At 43.6% G+C, this 25,867-nt stretch overlaps 1 protein-coding gene across 1 annotated transcript; it reads right to left on the bottom strand.

The window, feature by feature from the left end:
• Positions 1 to 427: 427 nt before the first annotated feature.
• Mns1 (meiosis specific nuclear structural 1) lies at positions 428 to 25,469 on the bottom strand. Its single transcript, XM_021664831.2, has 10 exons — positions 25,353 to 25,469; positions 24,672 to 24,893; positions 19,325 to 19,452; positions 18,155 to 18,257; positions 15,637 to 15,866; positions 14,967 to 15,183; positions 14,772 to 14,879; positions 11,454 to 11,711; positions 6,958 to 7,083; positions 428 to 5,485 (listed from the first exon to the last, which is right to left on the bottom strand). The coding sequence occupies exons 1-10, from the start codon at positions 25,353 to 25,355 to the stop codon at positions 5,390 to 5,392; spliced, it is 1,491 nt and encodes a 496-aa protein (XP_021520506.1). The 5' UTR covers positions 25,356 to 25,469; the 3' UTR covers positions 428 to 5,389.
• Positions 25,470 to 25,867: the final 398 nt, after the last annotated feature.

Below are 25,867 nucleotides of genomic sequence, written 5' to 3' on the forward strand. Positions count from 1 at the left end.
CAGCCCACGTCACTTCTGGCCAACTGCAGCCACCCTGCACTGTATATAAACTTACAAACCTCCATAGCAGGTAGGCCTTGGCTGTGGGCTTCTGGCGCCTGTGTTGCCCTGAGCTCCCAACCCCAGGGGCTGTGCCAGCATAGAAGGCCATGGTTTGTTCTGATCTAGTGACCTTGGGCCGAACTCACCCTGTAGTGATGTCATGGGCTCAGATCTAGACCTAACAATGAATGGTCTGACAAAAGTGTCTAGATGTCCTAAGCCAAAGCCAGAAGGCAAGAAGTTCGGGTCATCCCCAGCCGAATAGCAAAGTTCAAGGTCAGTCTGGGATACATAACACTTTGTCTCCAAAAATTACAAAGAAACATAGACACTGGGCTTAATTTGCTTTAGACTAAATGAACCTAAAAAGACACAGAACACTCTCTCCAGCAGCATAATATATATATACCTTCTCAAATATATAGAATACTCTCCAGCATGGATCAGGTATCTTAACAAATTTAAGAAGACAAATTATAAATTATACCATGAATCTTTGTGGTCTGTGATGGTATAAAAGAACAGACTAACAAGAGAAACTTCAAGACTTTACGACACGTGCAAATAACACACCATGTTCCTGAATAACGAGCAGGCTCATGAGAGCAAAGCAAAGTTTTCCATAAGATGGGAACATAACGAAATATATTCAATACAATAAAAGTATCCCTGGGGGAAGTTTGCGGAAATAAAATAACTACATAAGAAGAAAGTCATCTTAGCACTGCAGAAATGTCCAAGTGACGTGCCAGAACCAAATCCAATGTGGTTAGCACAAGAAAAACGGGAGAGTCAAGGAAGGAGTACATTACAAAGATGGTACAGGTCATGCAGCCCAAAATGTTGAAAAGTCAACTCTCAAAACGCTGCAGAATCTGTTTTTTTTTTTTTTTAAGTTGCATGTTTTATCATCTTTTTAAAGATGTATTTATTATGTATACAGTGTTCTGCCTGCATGCAGGCCTTCACACCAGCAGAGGGCACCAGATCTCATTATACATGGTTGTGAGCCACCATGTGGTTGCTGGGGATTGTGGAAGAGCAGCCAGTGCTCTTCACCTCTGAGCCATCTCTCCAGCCCCCGCAGAATCTGTTCTGTCATTAATTTGAAACTGTAAGTGTAAGTGTAAAATACCAAATCTGACTTCATGTGACAGGTTGCAGGCAAAACACAGGTTCACTGAAAGTAATGAGTAAAATTACCTCCAGGTTGTGAGTATAAGGTCCATTTTTAAAAATAAATGAAGGCCAGTGAGGCGGCTCAGGAGGAAAGGGCACCTGCTACCAGGCCTAGGACCCACGTGGTGGAAAGAGAATGTCCTGCAAGCTGCCCCGAGCCCCACATGCAACTATGACAAGCACAGGTCACACCCACACTCACAAATAATAAGATTAGGAATTAAAGATTTTATTTTTAAAAAAAAATAAAAGGATTAGTCCTAGTTGAGCATGGTGGTGCACGCAGGACGGTCAGCAGCGTGCTGTCAACAGGGAGCTTGATGCTAGTGTGTCTCACTGTCTCATCAAACAGACCAGTGAAGGTCACATTGAAATTTATTTTCCATTCTCAAGACCTTTAATTATGTGTATTTTAAATGGTCCAAGATAAAAACAACAGCAGCAACAAAAAATCCCAACTTTTCTCCCAAGCAATTGCAGCTACAGCACATACTCAACCCACATGAAACAGCTGGCTTGTCGGGACACAGTATCAGTGACTTTTAGCCAACAGGAAATGTCCAGAGATGGAAAGAAGGGACACACCATTTTACTGTATACAAATGATCACAAGAGTAGTATAAGTGAATAATTTGGATAAAACAGAATGAACTGATTTCTGGAGATATACTACCAAGAAGTAACTATGAAGAGACAGAAAATACCACCTACGTAAGTCCAGTTCTAGGGATTCGAGGCCCTTTTCTGGCCTCCACTGACTGTTGTACAAACGTGGTGCACAGATATGCACTCAGTGATACACATAAAATAAAAATACTTAAAAACAGCTCTTATAAAGTAAATCTCCTCAAAGAAGAACCCAGGACCCGAGAGCTTCCCTGCTCGCTTCTAACACTCATTTAAAGACTAGCGGTTCTTCTCAAACAATTCTAATACACTGACATAAAGACTACTCCACATTCAAATATGCTCATCCTGATACCAAAATCATGCAAGAGCAACAAACAAGTAAACAAAACCAAGCCAACAACTCCCGCAGCCCAGTATCCCTGGTCCACTCAGATGCAGAATTGCCCACCACAGCACCAGCAACCAACTTCAACAGTGCAGGAAAAGATCACTCACCATGATGAAGTGGGTTTCATCCTAGATGATTCAACATTCAAATTAATAAACATGTCACATTGATAGAAGGAAGAAACAGTTTGTAAATTCAGTAGAGCAGAAAGCCTATGACTGAGCAATACTTCATGCAGAAACTGTCAGCAGAGTAGGTTACAGAAGGGATATACTTTGACAGAAAGTCATATATGACAACCCCACAGCCAACATACTGAACAAAGAAAAGCTGAAGCTTATCCTCACATATTTGTGTTTCCAACTTTTTGATACTGTGACATGACAGTCATCTAAAAAGTACACACTCAAGAACTGTGCAGCAGAATTACAAAATTTAAAAAAAAAACACAAAAATTTTGCATAAAGTTCTACGTTTGCTTTGTGTTGGGCTGTGTTCATAATTACCCTGACCAGGTGCCAGGTTGGCAACACCTGCAAGACCTGATCAGACAGTTAAGAGCACTGGCTGGACTGGACGGTGGTGTTCGCCTTCAATCCCTGCACTGGAAGGCAGAGGCAGGCGGATCTCTGTGAGTCCGAGGGCAGCCTGGTCTACACAGTAAACCCAGTCTAACTCCTTCCCCATTAAGAAAACAAAACAAAACAAAACCCAACAAACAAATAAAGCAAAAAACCAGCATTGGCTGCTCTTCCAGAGTAACCAGATTTGGTTCCCACCATATAAACAGTGGCTGAAAACCATCTGTAACTCCCAATTCCAGAGGATATGATGCCCTCTTCTGGCTTTCTTAGTCATTCCATACATGTACACACATACGTGCAGGAAAACAACCAGTAAAATTAATCTTTTTAAAAAAATCATCGCAATAATGCTAACTAGAGATAACCAGCAAGAGAAAGAAAAACATGATGACTGGGAAGAAAAAGTTGAATTGTCCATTATCAAGAATGTTTCAGATCAAATGAACTAAGTAAAGTTACAAGATACAAAACTAATACATAAAAATTGGTAGCCGTAATAGCAAAAATAACAGGCTTGAGCTATAGCTCAGAGTCAGGGCATGTGTGAGACCCAAGATTCATTCCCTGGGGTAACACACAGGCAAAAGACAGCAGCGGCACTTCCATACACCAACGGCCAAGTGTCAAAGTTTACACTAAGCCCATTTTGTAATATCTAACAAAGAACATTTAAGACTAAATTCAACCCAGGAGACTGGTGATGGAAACAACACAGGGGACAAACTACAGAATAGGTTAAAAATGCTAAAATTCCAAAACGTGTCTGAGCCCAGCATGGTGGCACATGCCTTTAACCCCAGGACTTGGGAGGCAGAGGTGGATAGCTATATCATGTTTATGAATTAGAAAACTGTATTTTTTAAAAGATTTCTTTATTATTTATACAACATTCTGCCTGCACACCAGATCGCACTATAGATAGTTGTGATCCGCCATGTGGTTGCTGGGAACTGAACTCAGGAAGAACAGCCAGTGTTCTTAACCTCTGAGCCATCTCTCCAGCCCCTAGAAAACTGTCTTTATACTGCCCAGAGAGGTCTGTATACTCAATGCAGTCGCCATGGAAACACCCAGAGCATTCTTCAGAAACAGAAAAAACAATTCTGTAATTCACATGGAGCACGAGAACACAAAGGTGACCTTCCAAATAAGAGGCAAAATACCAGCTAACTTCAAAGCAGCCTACACAAAGCTGTGCTAATGGTGGTAGTGGCCAGCGGGGACTAGAGGACAGCAGAGAGCTCCACACCTTGATCCAGGCAGAAGTTTGGTGGTGGTGGTAGTGTTTTGGTTTTTTATTTTTATTTTTTAAAGATATGACCACAAAAACAATGATTACAAAGCTGCACAGAAAGGAAACAACACAGAAAGGGAACAAACTACAGAATAAGTTAAAAATGTTAAAATCCCAAAACATGTCTGAGCCTAGCATGGTGGCACATGCCTTCAATCCCAGTACTTGGGAAGCAGAAGCAGGTAGATCTTTGGGAGTTTCAGGACAGCTAGGGCTACCTAGATAGACCCTGTTTCCAAAAAAACAAAAACAAACAAACAAAAAAAAAAAACCCAACCCAGAAACCAAACATGTATGAACTGAACGGCAAGGAGGGAGGGAGGGAGACAGAGAACAGAAAAATACCTGTATGTGTGTGTGTGTTATATGGCATCATACAGTATATATATGATACACACACACACACACACACACACACATATATATATATGATATAGACTGGAGACAGCAGCTGTGAACACTGGCTGCTCTTGTAGATCCTCTACACCCACATGGCAGCTCAAATCCATCTCAAACTCCAGTTCCAGGAGATCTGACACCCTCTTCTGGCCACCTCAGGTTTTGCACACATGTGGTACGTATACAAACATGCAGACAAACGCCCATATACACAAAACAAAAATAAACCCTTTGAAAGATAAAAGAAACATGTTTGGGAGGATAGAGAGGAAAAGCCATCACAGGCTACTGGTGGGGATGTAGTGAACACCCCAGGAAACAGCCAGTGTGTGGGTTTCTCGTGATGGTATATTCGCCCTGCTTTCAGGAATATTTATTTATTGATTTAGGTTTTTATGAGATAGGGTTTGTCTGTGTAGCCTTGGCTGTCCTGGCCTCAATTTGTAGACCAGGCTGGCCTCAAATTTACAGACATCCACCTGCCTCTGCCTCCCTGAGTGCTGGGATCACAGGTACATGCCACTGTGCCCAGCCAAGAATATGTAAGTTTTAAAGATCAGTGTACTGAAGAGACATCTGTGCAGAGTTGAAGATGAGTACACAGAGAAATCTCTGAACCGCAGTACCAGAAGCACCGAGTAGTTAGCTTCTGTGTGTGGCCTCTGTGGTTCTGTGAAATTCTGGGACACATGGCATCAGAGAATGCCAAGTGAATAAAGTGACTAATCCTGCAGTTAAAGTACTAATGTGTTTAATTTTTGTCTAACTATAGATGGTGAAATATTAGGGTGTTTTAGAACTGTAAAACAATAGTTACACTGATATTGAGTGGTGGCATCTGAAAACTCCAGGTTTCACCAAATCTTGTGCAGATCACTTCTCTTCAAGACAGAAGTCACTCCTTTTCTGATACGCTTTCCTAAACTCTTCACCAAGCATGTCAACATCATCCTCTCTTTTGAAAACTCCCTATGAAAAAAGCATTTTGTTGGTTACTTTTGAACTTGAGAGTAGTTTACTGAATGCTTTTGGGGCCGACATACACGGACATGAAGCTAATGAAGTTATCCAAGATAATGAGATCTATTAAACACATTAATGAAACTTAATTTTAAAACATCAGCACTTTCCTAAGACTATGGATACAAGTATACCCTGAATATTTTGAGCTGCCCCCATTTCCTGATTAGTCACCTTCAGAGCAGACAGTTATTCTAGCGATCTGTGCCCTTGTGCTCCAGCTGCAACCATGACTGCCTTCATTGCCTGGAGAGCAGAGACCAGGGCCTGCTCTGCCCACCCTTGTCTGAGTGGGCTGTCATTGAAAATGAGGGAGGGCAAGGGGGAAGAGGCTAATCTAAGCTACATTACCATGTGGGCACATTCTTCTCGCCTCAGGTTGTGGCTCATTTGGGGACACTGAGTTTAAATTTAATAGGTCCTGTCTGTCCTCAAAAGCATCTTTTCCACGTTGAAATCCAATGATCCCCTTAGAATAGTCTGTTTCATTAAATATACCAGTCATAAGTGGACTTTAACATCAGCTATCGTTTTGTGTATCAACCTAATTAGACTGTAAGACCCTGTGGCTAGCAACTTTTAATACTGTTTCTTCTCCTGTCACTGGCTAGGGACTGAACACAAAATACATGATAATGCAATCAGTAAAGACCTCAAACAACATGACTTGTATATCTGAAGGACTATGGCTTTATGAATCTCCGTTTATATGGACAAGGAAGCTAATTATTAGCAGTCACAACGTGTCTCAGATACACATGAAAATTCACTGCCTTTTGGAATTACTTTAAAAAAATGGGGCTTACAACCAGTCTCCCCAGAGCAGACTCATCTCAGACGCATGTTGAGCATGTCTGTCACCATCTTAGGGTTTGCCCATTTATAGTTGCTTTAGGGTGGTCTGTTTTCAGTTTTCCCATGCAGCGAGGAGAGAAAAGAACCCCAAAAATGTAGTGCAAGGGCTGGAGATGTAGCTCCCTGCACAGAGCACTTGCCTAGCAAGGCTCTGGGTTAGATTTTTCACCACTGCACAGGCTTGGCAAAGTAGCACAAGCTCTCAGGAGGTAGAAGCAGGAGGACCAAAAGTTCAAGGTCATCCTCTGCTACATAGGAAGTTCTGGGCCAGCCTGGGCTAGACCTTGTCTCAAAAAGTAGGTAAATAAATAGTAACTAGAGAAGCTCAATAACTCTAGCTCAGGTCACTAATAAGCTTCCAAGACCAAGTCTTCTTACAGAGGTGTTTGAAAACGACTGTGGGGTTTAACACCTGCCAGGACCCCGATGCTTCATCTGAACAGCATGGAAATCCATGAAGTTACACCCTCCCACTTTCTAGAATCCTGCTGCTGCCGCCGCTTCTGCTGTGTTTTCTCCATCATTATAGGTCATGAGGGTCACACGCTAAGGTAAGTGTCACTTACTTTGGGGAGATAGCCTAGCAACTTTGTAGCATGTTCTTTGAGGAGTCTCTGCCGTTCTTCTTCAATAATCTCATTGATGCAGCCCTGTTGTCTTTGCTGTAGCTGCAATTCCTCCAGTTCACGTTGCTGGAAATGAAATAAAAATGTCTTAACTGTCACAAAGTATATTAATCTCTTATGAAGTTTACAAATAGACTGTTCTTGCAGTGAACTAAATAAGACTGATGGGCTGATTATAAGAATAGAAGATAATAATGTATGTCTTTTACATATATAAATATATATGCCTGTTTTTATCATCATTTCTTTAAACTTTTAAAATTATATTTATTCTTATTAATTACAGTTTATTCACTTTGTATCCCAGCTGTAGCCCCCTCCCTCGGCCCCTCCAATCCCAACCTCCCTCCCTCCCTCATCTCCTCCCATGCCCCTCCCCAAGTCCACGGATAGGGGAGGTCCTCCTCCCCTTCCCTCTGACCCTAGCCTATCAGGTCTCATCAGGACTGGCTGCATTGTCCTCCTCTGTGGCCTAACAAGGCTGCTCCCCCCTCAGGGGGTGGTGATCATGTCAGAGACAGTCCCTGTTCCCCTTATTAGGGTACCCACTTGGACACTGAGCTTCCACGTACTACATCTGTGCAGGGGTTCTACGTGATCTCCATGCATGGTCCTTGGTTGAAGTATCAGCTTCAGAAAAGACCCCTGGCCCCAGATTTTTTTTCTGGTTTTGGTGCTCTTCTTGTGGAGCTCTTGTCCCCTCCAGTTCTTTCGATCTCCCCCTTCATTCATAAGATTCCCTGCATTCTGCCTAAAGTTTGGCTATAAGTCTCAGCATCTGCTTTGATACCCTGCTGAATAGAGTCTTTCAGAGGCCCTTTGTGGTAGGCTCCTGTCCTGTTCCCTGTTTTCTCCCTCTTCCGATGTCTGTCCTGTTTGTTTTTCTGAGTGAGGATTGATCATCTTACCCAGGGTCTTCTTTCTTGCTTAGCTTTTTTTAGGTGTACAGATTTTAGTATGTTTAACCTATATTATATTCTCATATGCACTTATAAGTAAGTCTATAGCATGTGTGTCTTTCTGCTTCTGGGATACCTCACTCAGGATGATTTTTCTTTATACTTTTAAGAACAAGTTACATCCACCCACACTTTCGTTTTCTTCATTTTGTGGTACTGTTATTTGCACCCAGGGCCCTTGTACCTGCTAGGCAAGCACTCTACCACTGAACTACAATCCTAGCCCTATGATAGGAAGCTTTAAAGATGCAAGTATATATTTTTAGGAAAATATTCATTTCAAGAAAAAAAATGCATTCAAGAGTGATTTCCTAATAAATTCAGCAAACATTTATGGAATTCCCACCATATACCAAGTACCCAAGATACCCAAAACAGTTTACAGTGTGAGACAAACAAACAAGAAACCCTAACACATAAAACCCTACAGGGTTATCCAAAGACACATGTTTCCAACTGCAGACTTCAAAGGGCCGTTGTGACACAGAGGTCAGAGTCCCAAGTACCTTTCTGAAGAATTCTGAATTCTTTGGACACTCTGAGCCATGAAATGCAGCTGTGATGTCGTCTGCATAGTCTTGGGGCCTTAGGACACAGAGAACTTTACCTACAGCTGAGTAGGATCTCAGTAATGGGTCTGGAGCCTGGGGTTTCACACAGCCTGGGTAAGAACTCCACCACTGGCAGCAGCCCAGCCCCACGTACTGTGTGTATGAGATGAGAGAACCTCCTAACCTGGGCAAAAAACAGGCTTCCCTTCGTATGTAATAGTGCCTATCACTATTCCACATACCCTACGGTGAGCTGGCATGACTGGGTCAGACAGGTGTGGGGCAAGGTCTGAATAAACTGGGGGTAAAAAACTCCTTGGAGCTTTTTTAGGGTTTTGTCTAAGCCATACACATTGTTAGAGGTAGACAAGATAATGGAAACCTACTTAGGCTTCTAAAATATAAATGGGCAGTTTAGTGCTTCTAGGGCTACACAGAGCCATAAATTGTTAAGTTCTGCTAAGACATCCACATTTGCCCCTGGGCCTTGTCTTACAACACTGAGAGCTAGGCTATTTCCTCATCTGGGAATGCTTACCATTAAAACCTAAAACATAAGTTGTATACGTGTGTTACTGGCGGCTTTCGTGATTTCCATGTTTGCATGTCTTTCTGGTTTTTCTCTGAACATTTTAATCAGCTCTGTAACCCCTAGATAGGTCAGTCCACTGGACCCTTCTACAGGAAAGAATTAAAGGCTTTTCAGGCAATTCCAAACCTTTTCATTTTCTGCGTTCCTGGTGACTGTGCTAACAGCTATTGCCTTCATTAACTCGACACTTGTAAACATTTACCGCGTGTTGGCAAATAGCACTTGATGGATCCTTATCTGCCTTGAAGACCAGGTTCAGGCCGAGTCTGATTTAGAACAGGCCTAAACAACTGAGGCTTTTACCTGCGGAAGAGTTCACTGAGGTTTCAGTGTGAACGGACATGAGATTTATAAAACTCACTCCTGGCAGCCTGGACAAGTTATAAGGAGGCCGAGTAGAACTGTCAGGGAGGAGAAGGAGATCCCTGTGGCCCCTTGGTTTTCTGTGGTTAGACCATTTAAATGGTCTTTTTTTTTTTTTAATATGTTTTTGGTTTTTCCTTCCTCCTCTTAAACTATGATGTTCTCTAAGACTCCATCCTAGGGCCCTGGATGCTTTCTCATTATAACACTAATATCTCACTTAAAGCTTTTGGGCTGCCTAAGTCCAGGTAAGCACTCCTCAAAAAACAAAACCAACCAACCAACCAAAAGAATCAATCAAACAAAAAGAGCCCAAGCTTCACTCTAAGATGTAACCGTACACGTCTGTGAGTTTCTCATACTTGGAACCTTTGACTTATTTTGATTCCTTCTTCCTCTATCCTATACACTATGGGGGAAAAATTATAATGAGTCTCATTCACTTTCTGTAAAATATATATTTATATATATATTCAAATTCTTCTGTCACCTCCTACTGCTGCTGTTTAAACCCATAGAGTTAGGCCTGCCGCTTCTACTGGCTCTGCCTAAGAGGCTGCACTTGCCACAGTTAGGGTGTTTCGTCTTTTTAAAGCATTCACATGACTCTTAGGTTATTCAAACATTCTTTCAGTTTGTCAATGAAACATAAATATTTAAGACAGTAAATATTTAAGTCAAACTTGCAAGCTGGTTCTCTGTCCAACTTCTTTTTTTCCCCCCAAGACAGGGTTTCTCTGTATAGCCCTGGCTGTCCTATAGACCAGACTGGCCTTGAACTCAGAGAGCCACCTGCCTCTGCCTCCTGAGTGCTGATATTAAAGGTGTGCGCCACCACCACGTGGCCCCCTGTCCAACTTTTAAATCTACATTTTCAACAGTTAACCTCTTTTGGCCAAAAAAAAATCAATATGGACACATACATATTCCTTCAAGAGCTACTTTTTCGTCTACATGCTCTTTAGGTTGGGGCCTGCTCACTGAAGGGCAAGTGTCTACATTGGTAATCAGTAGCCACCTTCAGCCCTCACCTCTCCAGATTCAGCTGGTCTCCAGCATCATCCGTTGTGCGTTTTTAGCATCTGAGGAGCCTCTTCTCCATTTGCCTATGCCACCTCTTATCACTGAGATTTGGAACATTCCTTGTTGGCTGTCTATCTCCAGTATCACTCCTTTTGTATCTACCCTCAGTGCTGCTACTTGAATCATCTTTCTACATGCCAATCTTAACATGCAATTTTCTTAATTTTTCAGTGACTTCTTTTAGGGAAAAAAAAATCTACCTTAATATTCAAAGGTATCATGATGTATAATTCCTCTCTGCTACACCAATGCCTCCATACCTTTAGCATCACACACAAAATATATTTATAACTTATTTTTCTATTTTTCTCAACCAAGATCATAAATTCACAGATGTTACTTCTCAACAGCAGCACATAAAAACCTCAATAATCAGTTTTCAGGTGCTTTAAATAAAGGACCCCTTAGATCCCAGCACTCGGGGAGGCAGAGGCAGGTGGATCCCTGTAAGTTTGAGGCCAGCCTGGTCTAATCAGTAAACAAATACCTAACATTGTATGACATATGAGCAGTTCTCAGCGGGCTGTAGAGACGACTCTCTGGATAAGGTACTTGCCACACAAACACGAGGGCCTGAGTCCATAGCCTCGGGACTTGGGTAAAGACAGGTGAGTAACTCCAGGTTCTGACAAAATGGCAGACAGCAATAAAGACTCTAGAGGCTGCAGGCTGGCTAGCCTCCAGTCCCTCTGCAGTGAGTCTACAGTGACCCTGCCTCAAACAAACTCAAGGAGAGGACCGGTGTGAGGCTGTCCTCTGCTCTGCACATACACTAGGGCACACTGCACACTCAAGCACACACATCCAGGCGCCCAGCAAATGGTTACTGATGAGCAGATGAGCTGGCTGCTGTGCACTGAGAATGACAAACAGCCCAAGGCCCCTTACTTTGTCTGCGAGGAACTGGCAGCGCCGCTCTCTCATGAGGGTCTCCACAGCTCGTCTGTGCTCCAGCTGCTTCATCCGGCGTTTCTGGGCATTCAGGAGCTCTAACCGGTCATCTTCGGCAAACTTGGCCAGCATGGCTTTCCTAAAGGCCTCTTCCTCCTCTTTTGCAGCCTGTTGTATTAGTTCCTTCAGTGCCATTTGGTTTTCAAAGTCCTGCTTCATCTCCTTCTGCTTCTGCAGTTTCTGTTCTACTTCTTCCTGCACAATAGTGGAGCTAGAGTTAAGCACTTCCTTGCATGATCATCAGAGGGCAGTCTCAGCAAGCAGGAGGCTCCGGAGCCTGCACCAGCCTAGGCTACAGTGAGTCTCAGGAAACAAGAAGACAGAAGTAGCACAGAGTCTGGGTAGGCTGCGGATTACAATATGAAATCACATAAACAAAATAAAGCCTTTTCCTGGCAACGCTCTGTCCCACTCTCTTAAGGCTATTTGAAAAAAAATGCCATGTTCTTTTTAAAAATGTTTTACTTATATATCTGTGTCTGCACGTGCATATGTGTATGGATGTGTAAGTGCCCACTAAGGCCAGAAGAGGATGTTGGATGCCCAGGAACTGGAGTTGCAGGTCCTTGGGTCCTCTCCAAAAGCAGCAAGTGCTCTTAATCATTGGTTCTATAACATGGCAGTCATTTCTTCTACAATTTTAAGTTGTGTACAGCTGCCATCTTGTTACTAAGCTCAAAATTTATGTGTAGCCTCTTGAACGGAGCTACTGTGAAAGCCTTTGTATACACCTGATCCTGAGCACCTTTGCTGATCCTGAAGGAAGGACAAACACCACTTAGCAGTTTCCAACTTCGTCCTTTTGTGAAGGCAGAGTTACATGTACCCATCTAGAGTCCCAGCCCTCCCATAATTCTCAAGAAACAACAACAAAAAGCCCAGAGATCCAAAATAAAACAACCCCCCCAAGACAAAAAAATCCCTGCAAAACAGTTTAAAAAGTCATCTAGCGATGAAATTAGAAGTTTTTCAGGGAATTGGAAACAACTAAATTCTTTTCCTGTAAGTTTTTATTTTCTAAACACATGAAAATTTTTCATATACAAAAAAATGTAAAAATCCCATAACCATCCATATTACTAACACTTAAATTCTACTAATTTTATACCTTGTTATTCTTATTCTATCATCTGTTTATCTATTCACCTAAAACTGGCACAAATCTTAATTCATGTTTTCTAACCTAATTATCCTCGCCAAATCCCTGCAAACAGTCTAGGCAGCCCAAGTACACACGCCTCTAAAAATCCTAACACCTGTACCAGCCACCTCATTTTATTTCCGGTGTGTGCGTCATACTCATCCCTTCCTGAACACAATCAAGCCCCCAAAGGATCTATTTTTTTTTCTTTGATGTTCTGGGCATATACATGGTGTTTTATACTGTGTATTTTGCATTTACTTGCCAAGTAATTGCTCAGGTATCAACACCTTGGAGAAGACAGTTTATTTTGTGACATTTAGTCTGAAATGTCTTAAGTTTATGACATCCCTCTGCACATAGTAATGTGCTTTATGTAGTACTAATAGTACTATTGGAAGTCCTGGGAATCTACCACTTGTGCAAATTTTTATTTAACTTAATAGTGAAGACATCTTTCAAGAAAAGGGGTGGGGGCAGGTGGAGATGTTTGGCCAAAGTATTGTTCTACTGTGAACAATACTGGGTCTTCATAAAGACTGTACTCGTTATCAGTACGGGCTGCCAAACTTCTTGTCCTTTCCTGTGTTCTAAAACTGTTATGGGGTCTTGAAACCTTCAGATCATTTGCTGAACAGTCACTCTGACCCCATTAACTTCCCAGAGAGTCTCCGCTGGGACCAGAGCCTTACACAAGGACATGTGTGTCCCAGGAAACAGCAGCGAGGAACAGAGTGTATCAGGAAAGAAGAAGAGCCAACACAGGGCATGTTGGGAAGATGGCCACACTGTGGGCACTGAGGCTGTGCTCTCAGGACCTTCCCAGGGAAGGACAGAAGGAGCAATCACCCATCAGCGACTGTCCAGTTGGTGAGGGATGGGCAGAAAGGGCTGCTCCTTGCTGCCATCTCTCTCCCCCCAGCTGTGGAGAAGCTGTCAGCACAGTTAATCTAAGCTCCCACAGGAGTTCCCTACAGCTGTCCCCAAAGGACAAAGTCACATTGTGAATGAGTTTCCAGAGAATGCTACCTTGGGAAAGCAGCTGATCTCACAAAGTTCCACCTGTGTCATCCATTCATGGAACATTCTTGAGTACTTTTTAGTACAGCTAAAGGCTCACACAGTGTGTCTTGTTTACATATCCATCAGCTGATGGACATACAGGCTACTTTCATGTTTTAGCTATTAGAAGTACTGCTATGTACATTTGTTTATGAATACACGTGAAAACACAAGATTACTGAGTTTTGGCTATTCCTTTCTCAAACTGAAACGATAACACTAACCTCTATTGTCCCCACATGTTTTGCTGCATTTAAAAAAATTATCATTCAGTTTGAAGTATCTTTCTTTTGCTCATTGCTTTTCTAGAAATATATGGTTTCATTATGGTACACCTAAGGCCTATACAGTCATCCTCATTACTGATTCTTCACTGTAGTGAGAAAACAGGCTTGACATGATTGAAAATCTTGTGAATCTACAAGAGGTTTGCTTTGTGTCCTAGGAGCCATCTCTGTGTGTTCTGTGTGGACGGGTGGAATTCGTATTGGGGTGTCGTTGGGTGAAGTCTTCTTTAACGTTTGCTGAACCAGCTGTTTCAGGCTGCCCTCAGTGTACTCTTTCTGGGGATTCGGGCAGATTAATGATAAAGAGCACCGAGAGCTCTTACTCTGGTTGTGGCTCTTCCTACTTCCTGCTCTCACTCCTGTCAGTTTTGTCTCATGTGTCATGAAGTTGGGTTGTTAAAGTTCATTAGGATTAACACATGTACTTGGATGAATTTATTTTGACTGCAAACTTGCTTGTCCCAAAGTTGACTTTGTCTCATATTAATATACACACGCATCTGCTTTTCCCCAGTATTGTGTTTTCCTCTGTCCTGCTCTGAGGTCCCACATGTACACATTTAAGCTGTATGGACTGTGAATGACATAGCTGCGTCCTGTCTTTAGCATGTTCTACTTACATCAGGTTTGGTCTTTTAGCTGCAGTATTTATGCCGTTTACACACAATGCAGTCACTAATGTGCTGAGTTTACTTACACTCTTTTCCTACAGCTTCACCTCAAAACTCCTGTCTTCTCTAGCCACTCCTGCACGTGGAGACTTACTTTCAGTTTCAGTCTGTTTATCGCGGCTTGCTCCTCCAGGTACAGCTCCTGCCGCACTTTCTCCAGATCCTCCCGCTGTCGCACTGTTTCTTCCAACTTCTGGATCAGCTGTTAATAAAGCACATGCTTAAAAAACCTGAACTGGGCAACTGTTTCAGGAGGTCAGCCATCTTTGAAAAGTAGTTATTTTCATACCATATTCTGACGCTGGACCCTCTTTTCCTCACTCTCTTGAACTCTGGCCATCCGTTCGCCTTCTCTTTGCTGCTGTATGTTTGCAAACTCTAGAATTTTCCTATTCTCTTCCTCCATCTCCTCACGCTTCTTCTGTCTCCAGAGGGCCTGAGTCCTCTGGAACTCCTTAATATACTTCTGAGTTGCATTCATTTTTTCTAATTTTTGTTGTCTTTCCCTAAAAAGCAATCAGGAGAATGGTTTTATAGTTACAGAAATAATAAAATAACAAAAAATAAACAGACTACTTAGAGTCTGGCACAGCACACTTTTTGGGTGTCAGCATGGACTTTCCGCAAATACTAGAGAGTCTCTCTTCTAATGGTGATGTTTAAAGCATTTCATTTCAGAAAGGTGACAGAAGCCAGACAACATTCTGTACTTAAAGCTATGTGCCAAGGAAAGCCATCAGAAAACATGTGTTCTCACATAGAAGATGCATGTATTTAAGAAAAATAAAGGTTTAGGTCATTTGCTACCTCCACACCTATTATTTTTCCGATCATCTATTAATATTCATGCTGGGAAAGATGAGGAAAAGCTGTACAACTCATGAACCAGCTCACGATGACCGAGCACACACACAGGGTGGGCAGTTCTGTGGGCTTTCCCTGTGCATGTATGTACTTACAGCTGGTCTTCCTCGTAGATCTTCCTGACAATTTCATCGATCATGAGTTTCTCTTTCAGCAGCTGCTCATATGCCTCCTGCTTTGTCCTCTCTTGCTCTTCCAGCTGCTTCTCCAGGTCCAGGTGGTACTGTGCCTTCTCCTTGTTCCGTCGGTCTTTCTTTACATTCTCTTCCTGCAACAGCCTCTCGTGCTCCTCCATCATGGTTCTGTCTATTTCAGCATCACGTCTCTAGCATTGAAACAAAAAGCATCCTTCCACTTCTGGGAGTGAACAGAATTGATTACAGCACTACAAACAGACACAGCTGCACACTCAAAAGCCTGCTATGTAAATAATTTCTTTCTAAGTAAAAAGCAAGAACAAGTGCTTGTGACTTGGAGGGTGTGAATGATGAGTCAGACCCGAAGGGGGCATTCCTACTCCTTCCAGAAGCTCTTAGGGCAACACCTCGCAAGGACAATCAAGTCCACATCCAGAAAATACAAAGGAAAGTTATATTTTATTACTAACTACTTCTGCCACTAAACTATTACTTCCTCTGTAAGTCCAGCTACAGTGTCCGTGTCAAATACCACTGTTGACCAGCTGCTGTGGAGCACCCTCCTGCCCATCCATTGTTCGAGGGCCCTGAGCAACTCTCAAGTTCCCCCCGCTGAGGCTCTTCGTTGCACGCATCCATTTCTTTATTCATTAAGGCTCAGGGTGGCAATTTCAAGTGAAAAGGTCGCTGTGGTGGCTCTCTCATTTTCATTCATGCAGTGCCACTCCCACTAGGTTACAGACAAACCTTTCAGTAAATTAAATCCCTTACTTCCTTTCAGCATGTTCAAAACCATTCAACTAAGTGAGTTTAAACCTACTGGAGCAATGATTAAAACTACCCTTTATCTGTTGTACCCATATCCCAAATTCGGGAACAGTTAGCAGCGAAGAGAAAGAGGGGCAGACTGGAAGACAAATGCATTCATCACTAAAGCTGATGGTTATAATGACTTAACCACAAGTTCTCTTGTGCTCATGCTGACATACATTCTTCTAGAGTATGTAAGATAGCAAAAATATATATGATAACAAAAATGGGGATAATTTACGTAAATGCAGTGCTCTAACTTTGCAAATAAGAAGACCAGCGAGGCCGGAGGGGTGGCTCGGGGATAAAGCACTTGCTGCTCCTCACATAGCCTGGGTCTCAGAACCCACGTTAGGCAGCTCACAACTGCTTGCAACTCTTAACTACAGAAACCCACCTCTCTGGCCACCATGGCCACTGCATGCGTGTGGAACATGTCGAAAAGCAAGCAAATACACATACACATACACATTAACAAAACAAAACACAAACCCAACAGGTCCATAGGTGCCCTTCTATTTAGTGAAGGCCTATGTCAATCAATTTTGATTTAGAAGATAGCAGCAATTTTAGAAATCAAATGTCTACAATGGCTATGGATGACCTCATCTATTAGAGTAATCAAAACTACAAAAATGGAACAAACTGTACATTCCATTCTATTTTATCATTGGAAAAACAGAACGATACAGTTCACAAGCAGGTCCACCCATCTTCCTTAGGCTGTCACTGTCAGCAGGGTCTACACTAATGGTTCTCAACCTGTGGGTCATGACCCCCTGTTGGGTGTTGAATGAGCCTTTCACTGTGGTCACATATCAGATATCATGCCTATCAGATATTTACATTAAGATTTGTAACAGTAGCAAAATTATAGTTATGAAGTAGCAACAGAATAGTTTAATGGCTGGGGAGGTCACCACATCATGAAGAACTGTGTTAAAGAGTTGCAGCATTAGAAAGGCTGAGAGCCAGTGTGCTAGAATCTTCTAGAATCTTCTAGCCTGTGTCCATTTTTATGCATTCTCATTCTGTACCACATCTATAATCCTATGTGTATAAACATGTTTGTTGGCACTCACAATCCACATGTATAAACATGTATTTATATGCAATAGTCTGGCCTCTCTGAAAATGAGCTCTGGTGATACCATGCACCTTGGTTTTTGCATGTCAACTTAGCAAACCTTATTTTCATACTGCATGACACGGCTGCTAGCACAACTCCTCCAACTTCTACCTGGGAGCAACTCTGTCCTTGAGAGTTAGACAGGGATAAAAACAGAAACCCCGAGAAAAGGGGGTTACTTTAAAAAGCGAGGGTTAGCAAGTGGGATGGAAGCAGAAACCTGGGAAAGAGTGCTTATAAACCAGGAAGGCTTCTGCGTACCGCGGTCACAGTAACCACATCTCAGGAGCCAGTTTGCACGGAGCGAGCCTGTAGTGGCAAGCAGTTCAAGAACACAGCACATGTGGGGAGTTACCTGGGCCTGAGGGCTTCAGTGTCCGGGCAAACGCAGGTCCATGGAACTCACCTACGGTCTGAACATTGCAGTTTGGGGAACCTGGCAAGCAGATTCTTCACAGAAGAGGCCACTCTCAGAACTGGCCTGCCTAGTTTCTAACAAAGCTAAACTGACTGCAGAGTGACTGGAGGCAGCTTTACCATTTGCTCGTACTTGATGGCGTCCCTCTCAGCAATCTGGGCTGCTCTCTCCTTGTTCATGTAAGCGGCTTTCAATTTCTGCTCCAATTCTCTGAGCTCAATACTGTGGGGAAAATGCAACTTTAAACTTGAGGACAATAAAAAAATTCAGCTTCACAGAAAGTTTCGTGAAATTTTATTTACCCAAAGAAAGGATACAACAGGTATTATTCAGGTTCACAGATAACTAATCACATTTATAACACTGTAAAGCATAAACCTAAACTTTATGCTCAAGAAAGATTACTCTTCGCTACTTTAACCTTCCTTCATATTTATTTATTTATTTATCTGTCTATGTAAATTTGTGGAAGTGTTGTCCTCCCACTCTGTGGGTCTGAGCTCAAGCCCAGGCCCTCAAGCTTGGCAGCGGGTTAGTACCAAACTATCCTGCCTAACACACACTATTCTATCCTAACAAAGTAGTCTTCTTCTTTGGCTGTCTTTGTAAAGTCTTAGCAATCCTCTGGGAACTGGATCCCCAGTTCTGGTGTCCCTAAAGCTTGACTGATGGTAAGACATGACTGGTGTTAAGCAGTTTAATCTTAAGCAGCATTAAGCCGTTTATGGTAGGGCCAGGAGTAGTGGCACACGCTCTAGAACCTAGAACCTGGGAAGCAGAAGCAGGAAGATGTCTGAGTTTGAGGCTAGCCTGCTCTACACAGGAAGCTCCAAGCCATCCAGTTACACAGTGAGACCCCATCTCAAACAAAAACAACAGCTACAAAAGGCAAGTATTCCAGGATTCCACAAGTCTTGTTTTTGAAAACCATTTAAATCATAGAAATCATTTAAATTTTATCCTTGAAGAAAAAGACAAAAAAGACCAACAGTCTTTCGCTGTCACATTGACACTTCTACTAAGGCAGCTTATTTTCTCAACTGTTTCTGTGGGCTGAGGCTCTGGCTCTGGTGAGGCACTCGCCGAGCACATGTGAGGTCCTGGCCTCAGTCCCCAGCACTACAACACACGGAATGGTTGAAACGAGTATCTCTAAATTAACGCAGTGTTTCCAGGAAAAGCAGTAACCGTAAGGGCAATAATCTAAATAAAGACTCTCACTTTCAGGTGCTAAGGGTGACACGCGCAGTGACGGAGACTAAAAATGCAAGTAGCAGAAGCCACGCCACCTGTTCTCTCTCACTTGCTGCCTCATCTTTTCATCCTTCAGACAGTCGTGCTTCAGCCTGGCCAGTTCGATGGCGAGTCTCTCTTCCTGTTGAAGCTGTCGGTCTCGCAACATCTTGTTCTCTTCTGCCTGAACAGAGAAGGGAAATTTTAGTTCCTGTACCCTCAGGTCAGACTTCTCACCGTGTCACAAAGTCTCAGGTGCTTCACAACAGCAAACTAACCGCCCTCGCAGCGGTGGTAGCCAACTGTTTACTTCGAATAAAAATATATTTCAACAAGGACAATTCAAAATCCTACCACAGAAAAATTTAAATATCAGCCAATACTGTGAAGAGTTAATATTCATTCTTATCTAACTTTTATCAATATTTTGGGTTTTTTTTTCTCTAATTTTGCGTTCTACTCCATTTTTCTTATTCTCTAGTTATCTCCACCATGGTATTTTAAATCAAATCCTAGAGGGCTGAAGAGAGGTTCACAGGTTAAGGGCACCAGCTGCTCTTCACAGGGACCCGGGTCTGGGTCCCCGCACTCACATGGCAGCTCACATCCGTCTCTTCCGGAGGCTCTGATGCTCTCTTCTGACTTCCTTGGTACCAGACATGCACACAGTGTGCACAAATTTATAAGAATAAATACAGCTTTAAAAGCCAGAAAATAAAAGAGCCTTGGATACTGCTGCCCACCATGAAAACAGCTCAGTGTGGATCTGCCTGACAAGAATGATCTGCCTGACAAGAATTTAGTTTTCATAACCTCACCATAAAAGAGCAATATTTCTTGAGTGCGGTCGAAGGTCTTGCCCACATTCATTTCCCAACTGTCTCAAAGATGCTCTTTTCTAAACCAAACAAGGTCCACATATTATATCTAATTGTCTTTCTCAAGTCTCCTTTATCTATTGATCACCTCCACTGCACACACACACTCCTCTTTTTATACCCTAAGCCAATGATGTGTAGTCATTACAGCCTGTCTAAGTTAGAGCGTCTATTGCTATGATAGAACACATGACCAAGGCAGCCTGGGAAGGAGAGGCTTTACTTCAGTGCACAGTTCCATATCAGAAACTGTCCATGGTGAAAGCAAGTCAGGGCAGACACATGGAGGCAGAAGCCCAGAGGCACGAGCTGGTGCAGAGGACCAGGAAGGCTGCTTCTCACTGGCTTGTTCCTCACAGCCTGCTTAGTGTACGTTCTCATAAAATCCAGGGCTACCAGACCATGGGTGACACTGGCCACAGTGAGCTGGGCCTACTCACATCAACTGTGAATCAAGAAAATGGAGGACAGGCGTGCCCACAGGCCAGTCTAGATCATTTTCTTAATTGGGGTTCCCTCTTCCTAAATGACTTCAGCTTGTATCAAAACAACATAAAACTATCCTGTGACCTCTGGTTCCTCCCTCAGCAATTCCCCAAACTATCCTCTCCTATGTTTTCTGTAAAATGGTGGGCAGATCTGGAGGCTTCACTGCATTCTGAGTTAGGAAGCACATGGCGGTACAGGTCTGCACCCTAGAACTCAAGGCGGGAAAACCACTGGGCAGCTAAGCAGAACGTGGTCTCATAATGAGTTCCGGGCCCGAGCAACATATAAAGACTGTCTCCAAAGTGAATAAATAAAAAGCAAAACGAAAGCAACACCTGAAAGGTGTTCAACACCATTAGCCATCAGGAAATGTGGATGAAGAACTGGAGAGATGGACCTAGATTTGGTTTCTGGCACCCACCTCAGGGGCTCACCACCACCTGTTCCTCCAGATCCAGAGATCCGATTTCTGTGGTCCCTGAGAGCACTTCAATAACATGGACATTTCCACGTGCAGACACACATTTACACATGACTAAAAATAATAAAACAAATAGTTAAAAAAGGCCAGTTAAAGGTTGTGTGGGGGCGGTGCACACCCTTAGTCTAGCACCAGGGAGGCAGAGATAGGCAAATCTCTAAGTTTGAGGCCAGTCTGGTCTACAGAGTGAGTTTTAGGCAGCCAGGGCTACACAGCGAAACTCTGTCTCAAAAAAAAAACATTAATAATAATAATTTTAAAAAGCAAACACTGGAACATCTATTAAAACACACACACACACACACACACACACACACGCACACACCGCCCCCCCTAAAAAAAAAGCAAACCAACCAGTGGTGACAGCAAATACCGAGAAACTGTACCAGGCACACACTGCTGGGTAGATAAACTGCCTAGAAATCAGCCTGGTGGTTCATCATAAGGATGACATACAATTACCACACAATAAACAAGCACACACTGAGTAAGCCCTGTAGTTCAGTTGATAGAATGGTAGGAAGACTAATTTCTCTGCATTGATAATTTCACGGTTTTCATCTCTTCTTTAAGACTCTGGCATAAGAAGCCAGGTGAGAGATTTATGAATTCTCTACACAGTTTTTAAACCTCTTACCAATCTCATCTTGCTTCAAAATAAAAAGCTATAATGTACTTCCCAGGCCTGCTCACCAAAAGCTCCTAGGGGTACTGAGAAACTGGGAATAATGATCATTCCCACCTTGCACGATGGGAAACTCCAGTGTGAGAAAGGCATTCACGTGGTGAGACGGTGTGGCCAGGCTGCTCCACGGAAGTAAGATGGAGCCGCAAGCGCCAGGCGAGCCAACCGTATCACTCGACTCTGAGTCTCATGTTTGAAACCCAGGAGTAGAAACAATACACTTCCCGTCTGAGCTAACATCCTGGAACCTGAGACACATGAAGAGCCAGGGTTACAATCGGAGTCCAGGGCAGAAAAACAAGAACAGAAGCTCCGAAGCAGACCTCTCAACTTGAAGGCGGCCAGCGGAAGAATTAGCTGTTTTGGCAACTATCAGCCTCTTTGTTCTAGTCTAGCCTTCAACTTACATGATCATGATCCTCCGTCATGAGGGAGGGCCAACTGCTTACTCAACCTACTGACTTCAACGTCACTCTTATCTGAAAACACTCAGAATAAGGACAGCTGAGGGCCCAGCCAAGCCGACAGGTGAGATACTTTGCTCTGTCAGAACACAACAGCACGCACTGGCCTAGGGCAGGATGAGCTGAGAGCCAAAAGGAATGATGGGGAGCTGGTGAGATGTTCAGGGGGTAAAAGCACTTGTGGCCAAGACTGAAGACTTGTACTCAATCCCCAGGACTCACATGATAGGAGGAGGGACTCCGGTTTACTCTTCCTTCTCCCCCCCCCCCCCGTTACACACACACACACACACACACACACACACACAGATGGGCCCGGGGGTGGGAGGGAGAGAGAGAGCTCCACAGATACACAAAAAATTTAAATTTAAATTTTTCCTTAAGAAAGTAAACAATAGCCGGGTGGTGGTGGCGCACACCTTTGACCCCAGCTCTCCGGAGGCAGAGGCAGGCGGATCCCTGTGAGTTCAAGGCCAGCTTGGTCTACAGAGTGAGTTCCAGGACAGCCAGGGCTACGCAGAGAAACCCTGTTTTGGCACAAAAATAAATAAATGAATGAATACTAGAGGCTAGGGTTCCAGCTCAGCGGTAGAGTGCCTGCCTTGCATGCATGAGGCCCTAGGCTCCATCCCCATTACTGCCACAGGAAAAAACAATAGTAAATGCAATTATACATGTATAAAGACTGCTGGTCTCAGAAAGATACTTCATAATTTTTTAAAGACTTATTTATATGTGTAGCAGTGTTATGTCTGCATGTATGTGTGTGCATAGGCACCACGTGTATACCTAGTGCCCACTGAGACGGAAGAGGGTGTTGTGTCGCCGGGAACGGAAGTTACGGACAGTTATGAGCTGCTACGTGGGTGCTGAGAACCGAACCTGGGTCCTCTGCAAGAGCAGCAAGTGCTATTAACTGACGAGCCACCTCTCCAGACCCATAAAGACATATTTTAAGAGCGAAAATTAGAAATCAAAGAGAACAAAACTTGAAAATAACCACAGTGTGGAGCAGAAACAAGTTCATAGGAAATTCACTATTTCCTCCCCATTCCCGGTAGAAGTCTCACTGCAATATGACCACGTCTTCCTGGCTCACTGAGTATGGAAAAGATAAAGGCACACGTCAAAGGAACCAAACAGACAGACGCAAAATGTCTAGAAGACAACAGGCCTGCATCTACATTAGATTAGACAATGACGTTAACAAAGGATGGAGAGATAACTGTTCACATCAGCAGAGCCTTAGACATAAAAACTATAGACGTGGGCTGGAGAGATGGCTCAGCAGTTTTGAGCACTGGCTGCTCTTCCAGAGGTCCTGAGTTCAAATCCCAGCAACCACCTGGTGGCTCACAACCATCTAGAATAGGATCTGATGCCCTCTTCTGTAATTCAGGCACACATGCAGATAGAGTGCTCGTATGTATAAATAAATAAATCTTAAAAAAAAAAAACATATGCGTTGTATGAACCTTGCCTGGTCCTGACTGAAAGAAGCAACCCTAAAGGCAGACTTTGACATAGTACAGAAATATGCTTCAAGGTATTTCCCAGTGAGCGGATAACATCATGACAATACTTGAAAGAAAACATCCTGCTTCATCAGACGCTCACTGGCCATTGCCAGACAGAGTTGGGGCATCTGGGATTTTCCTTAAAGATAAAACAAGAACAAAAAGGATAGAAAAGATGGAATGTCCAGGATTTGCCTGCTCAGGGTCCAAGGATCAGGTCTAAGCTCAAGTTTAGGATAGAAGGAAGCTAACACCTTTAAGCCTTTCTTTTGCTATTTCCTAATCCACACTCAAAATGCTGAACACACAGCACTCTGGTACTCAAAACCTAACAAAATATAAGGACATTGTTATCACACTTACAAGAATGTATGTATCTCACTTCCCATTTCTTCCTTTTTATTACAATCTCCTAAAAATATTTAGAAATACCCATGCATGATTAGCCAGCAAACCAGGGCATAAGCACATGCATATGGTGCCTGAATTCTGCAAAAAATTAAAAATATGGATACATGTATATACCTCATACAGATGTTCATCTCCTACCACTTAATAATGTCTAGTTTTAATGTCGGGAATTTTAAAAAAGGAATTCTTAAATTTCTTATTAGAAAACTTACAGAAGGCAACACAGCTGCACTCAGAAAAACATTACCTTAACAATTATGGATTTCATATTTATGTTTAATAATAGGATGTGTATTCTTACTACACACTGTTCTAAAGGCTTCAAATTTGCTCGTTATTAAAGCAGTCCAAGAAAGGGATCATCAGATTTTTATAAAGTACAAAAAGCAACCAACTGATCCCAAGTCCCTCAGCTAAAATAACCAGTATCCCGAAAGCCTGGCTGAGTCCCAGTATAACAACGAACACTGAAACTTACTTTTTGGATGGCTTCTTCCATGTCCAGCTCAAACTGCTCATCCTGCAGCACCCTGAGGAATCGCATCCGGCCAACCCTCTCGTCGTCCTCGTTCTGCACCATCTGGTTCTTGGTTTGCCTCTCCAGCTTATGCAAGACTTGAACATGCATCGATTTGCGTAGGTTCTCGTCTACTAACTTCTGATGCTTCTCACTAACGCTCAGCTCTCGCTTTCTGGTCGCCTAAAAACGTGGGGCAAAAGGGAATACACGTAGTTAACAACTCCATGATCTCCTTTACTTCCAGGTAAGTGCTGAAAATCCTGAATTCGGGAGTAGACCTAATGCAAATTTAAATGGGAGGGTGCAAACATATAACTTTCTGATTAAATGGGTACTAATAATATTCCCTCCCCCTCCCTTTTTTTTTAGTTAAAGTAACTTAACTTTAAATTCAGCAGCACCAGTGAGGGCAAAGCGGCTGCAGCTTTACCACCACTCAATGGGCTCCGCAAGATGGATTTATCTCAGGGAGGGGGGAAAACAGTGCAGAAGAGCCCCAGAGGCTTCCAGAAAGCAAATGGAGTTTTCTTGGTGACCCCTGGGGTTCCGCCCTCTCGGAGGGAGCGAACTCGGACGGTCAACAGACAGACGAGCAGTTTGAGGGTCCCCGAGCCCTTCCCCGGTCTGCAGGCTGCTCACCATCCCGGCCCCCGTGAAGCCGCCGCCTCTCTCCGCTGCAATCGCGTCCTCCCGGGCAGCCGCACCCGACCGCGCTCGGCGTTTTCGTTGTGTCCTGGCAACCGCCAAAGCGCGCTGCCCGCCCGAGCGGGACGCAGCTTCCCATTGGCTGGCGCAACACCCAATCGGCACCGAGAGTCTTCGTTGCCAGGCAGGAGCGTTCCTCTTAAGGGACCAGACCTGGAGGCGCGAAGTTCGGACGCCGGGCCCCGGCGGGGGCCGTTGACCTCCGAGCAGAGCTAATCCCCGCGGTCCGGAGCCCCGCTGAAGCCTCAGGGGACACCGACAGGAAAAGCCCAGCCTTCTCCCTGCGGTGGACGGAGGGGCTGGCCGCCCTCGAGCCGGTCCCCTGGCAGAGCAAGGGCTCCTCGTAGAGCCCTCTCTCCGGCCCTGTTGCACCCACTTTCCAGACAAGATATTCTGAGACGCGGACAAGACCAAATGGACTTACCTGGGGCAGAAGCCACTGGATCGCC

The sequence above is a fragment of the Meriones unguiculatus genome, chromosome 6 (genome assembly GCF_030254825.1).
Source record: "Meriones unguiculatus strain TT.TT164.6M chromosome 6, Bangor_MerUng_6.1, whole genome shotgun sequence".
Classification (NCBI taxonomy): Eukaryota; Metazoa; Chordata; class Mammalia; order Rodentia; family Muridae; genus Meriones; species Meriones unguiculatus.

Coding starts and splice junctions, on each gene's coding strand:
- Mns1 (XM_021664831.2), bottom strand. Junction 15,867..18,154: donor CCATCAAGTACGAGCAAATG/GTAAAGCTGCCT, acceptor TTTCAATGCTAG/AGACGTGATGCTGAAATAGA. Junction 14,880..14,966: donor GGGTCCAGCGTCAGAATATG/GTATGAAAATAA, acceptor CTTTATTAACAG/CTGATCCAGAAGTTGGAAGA.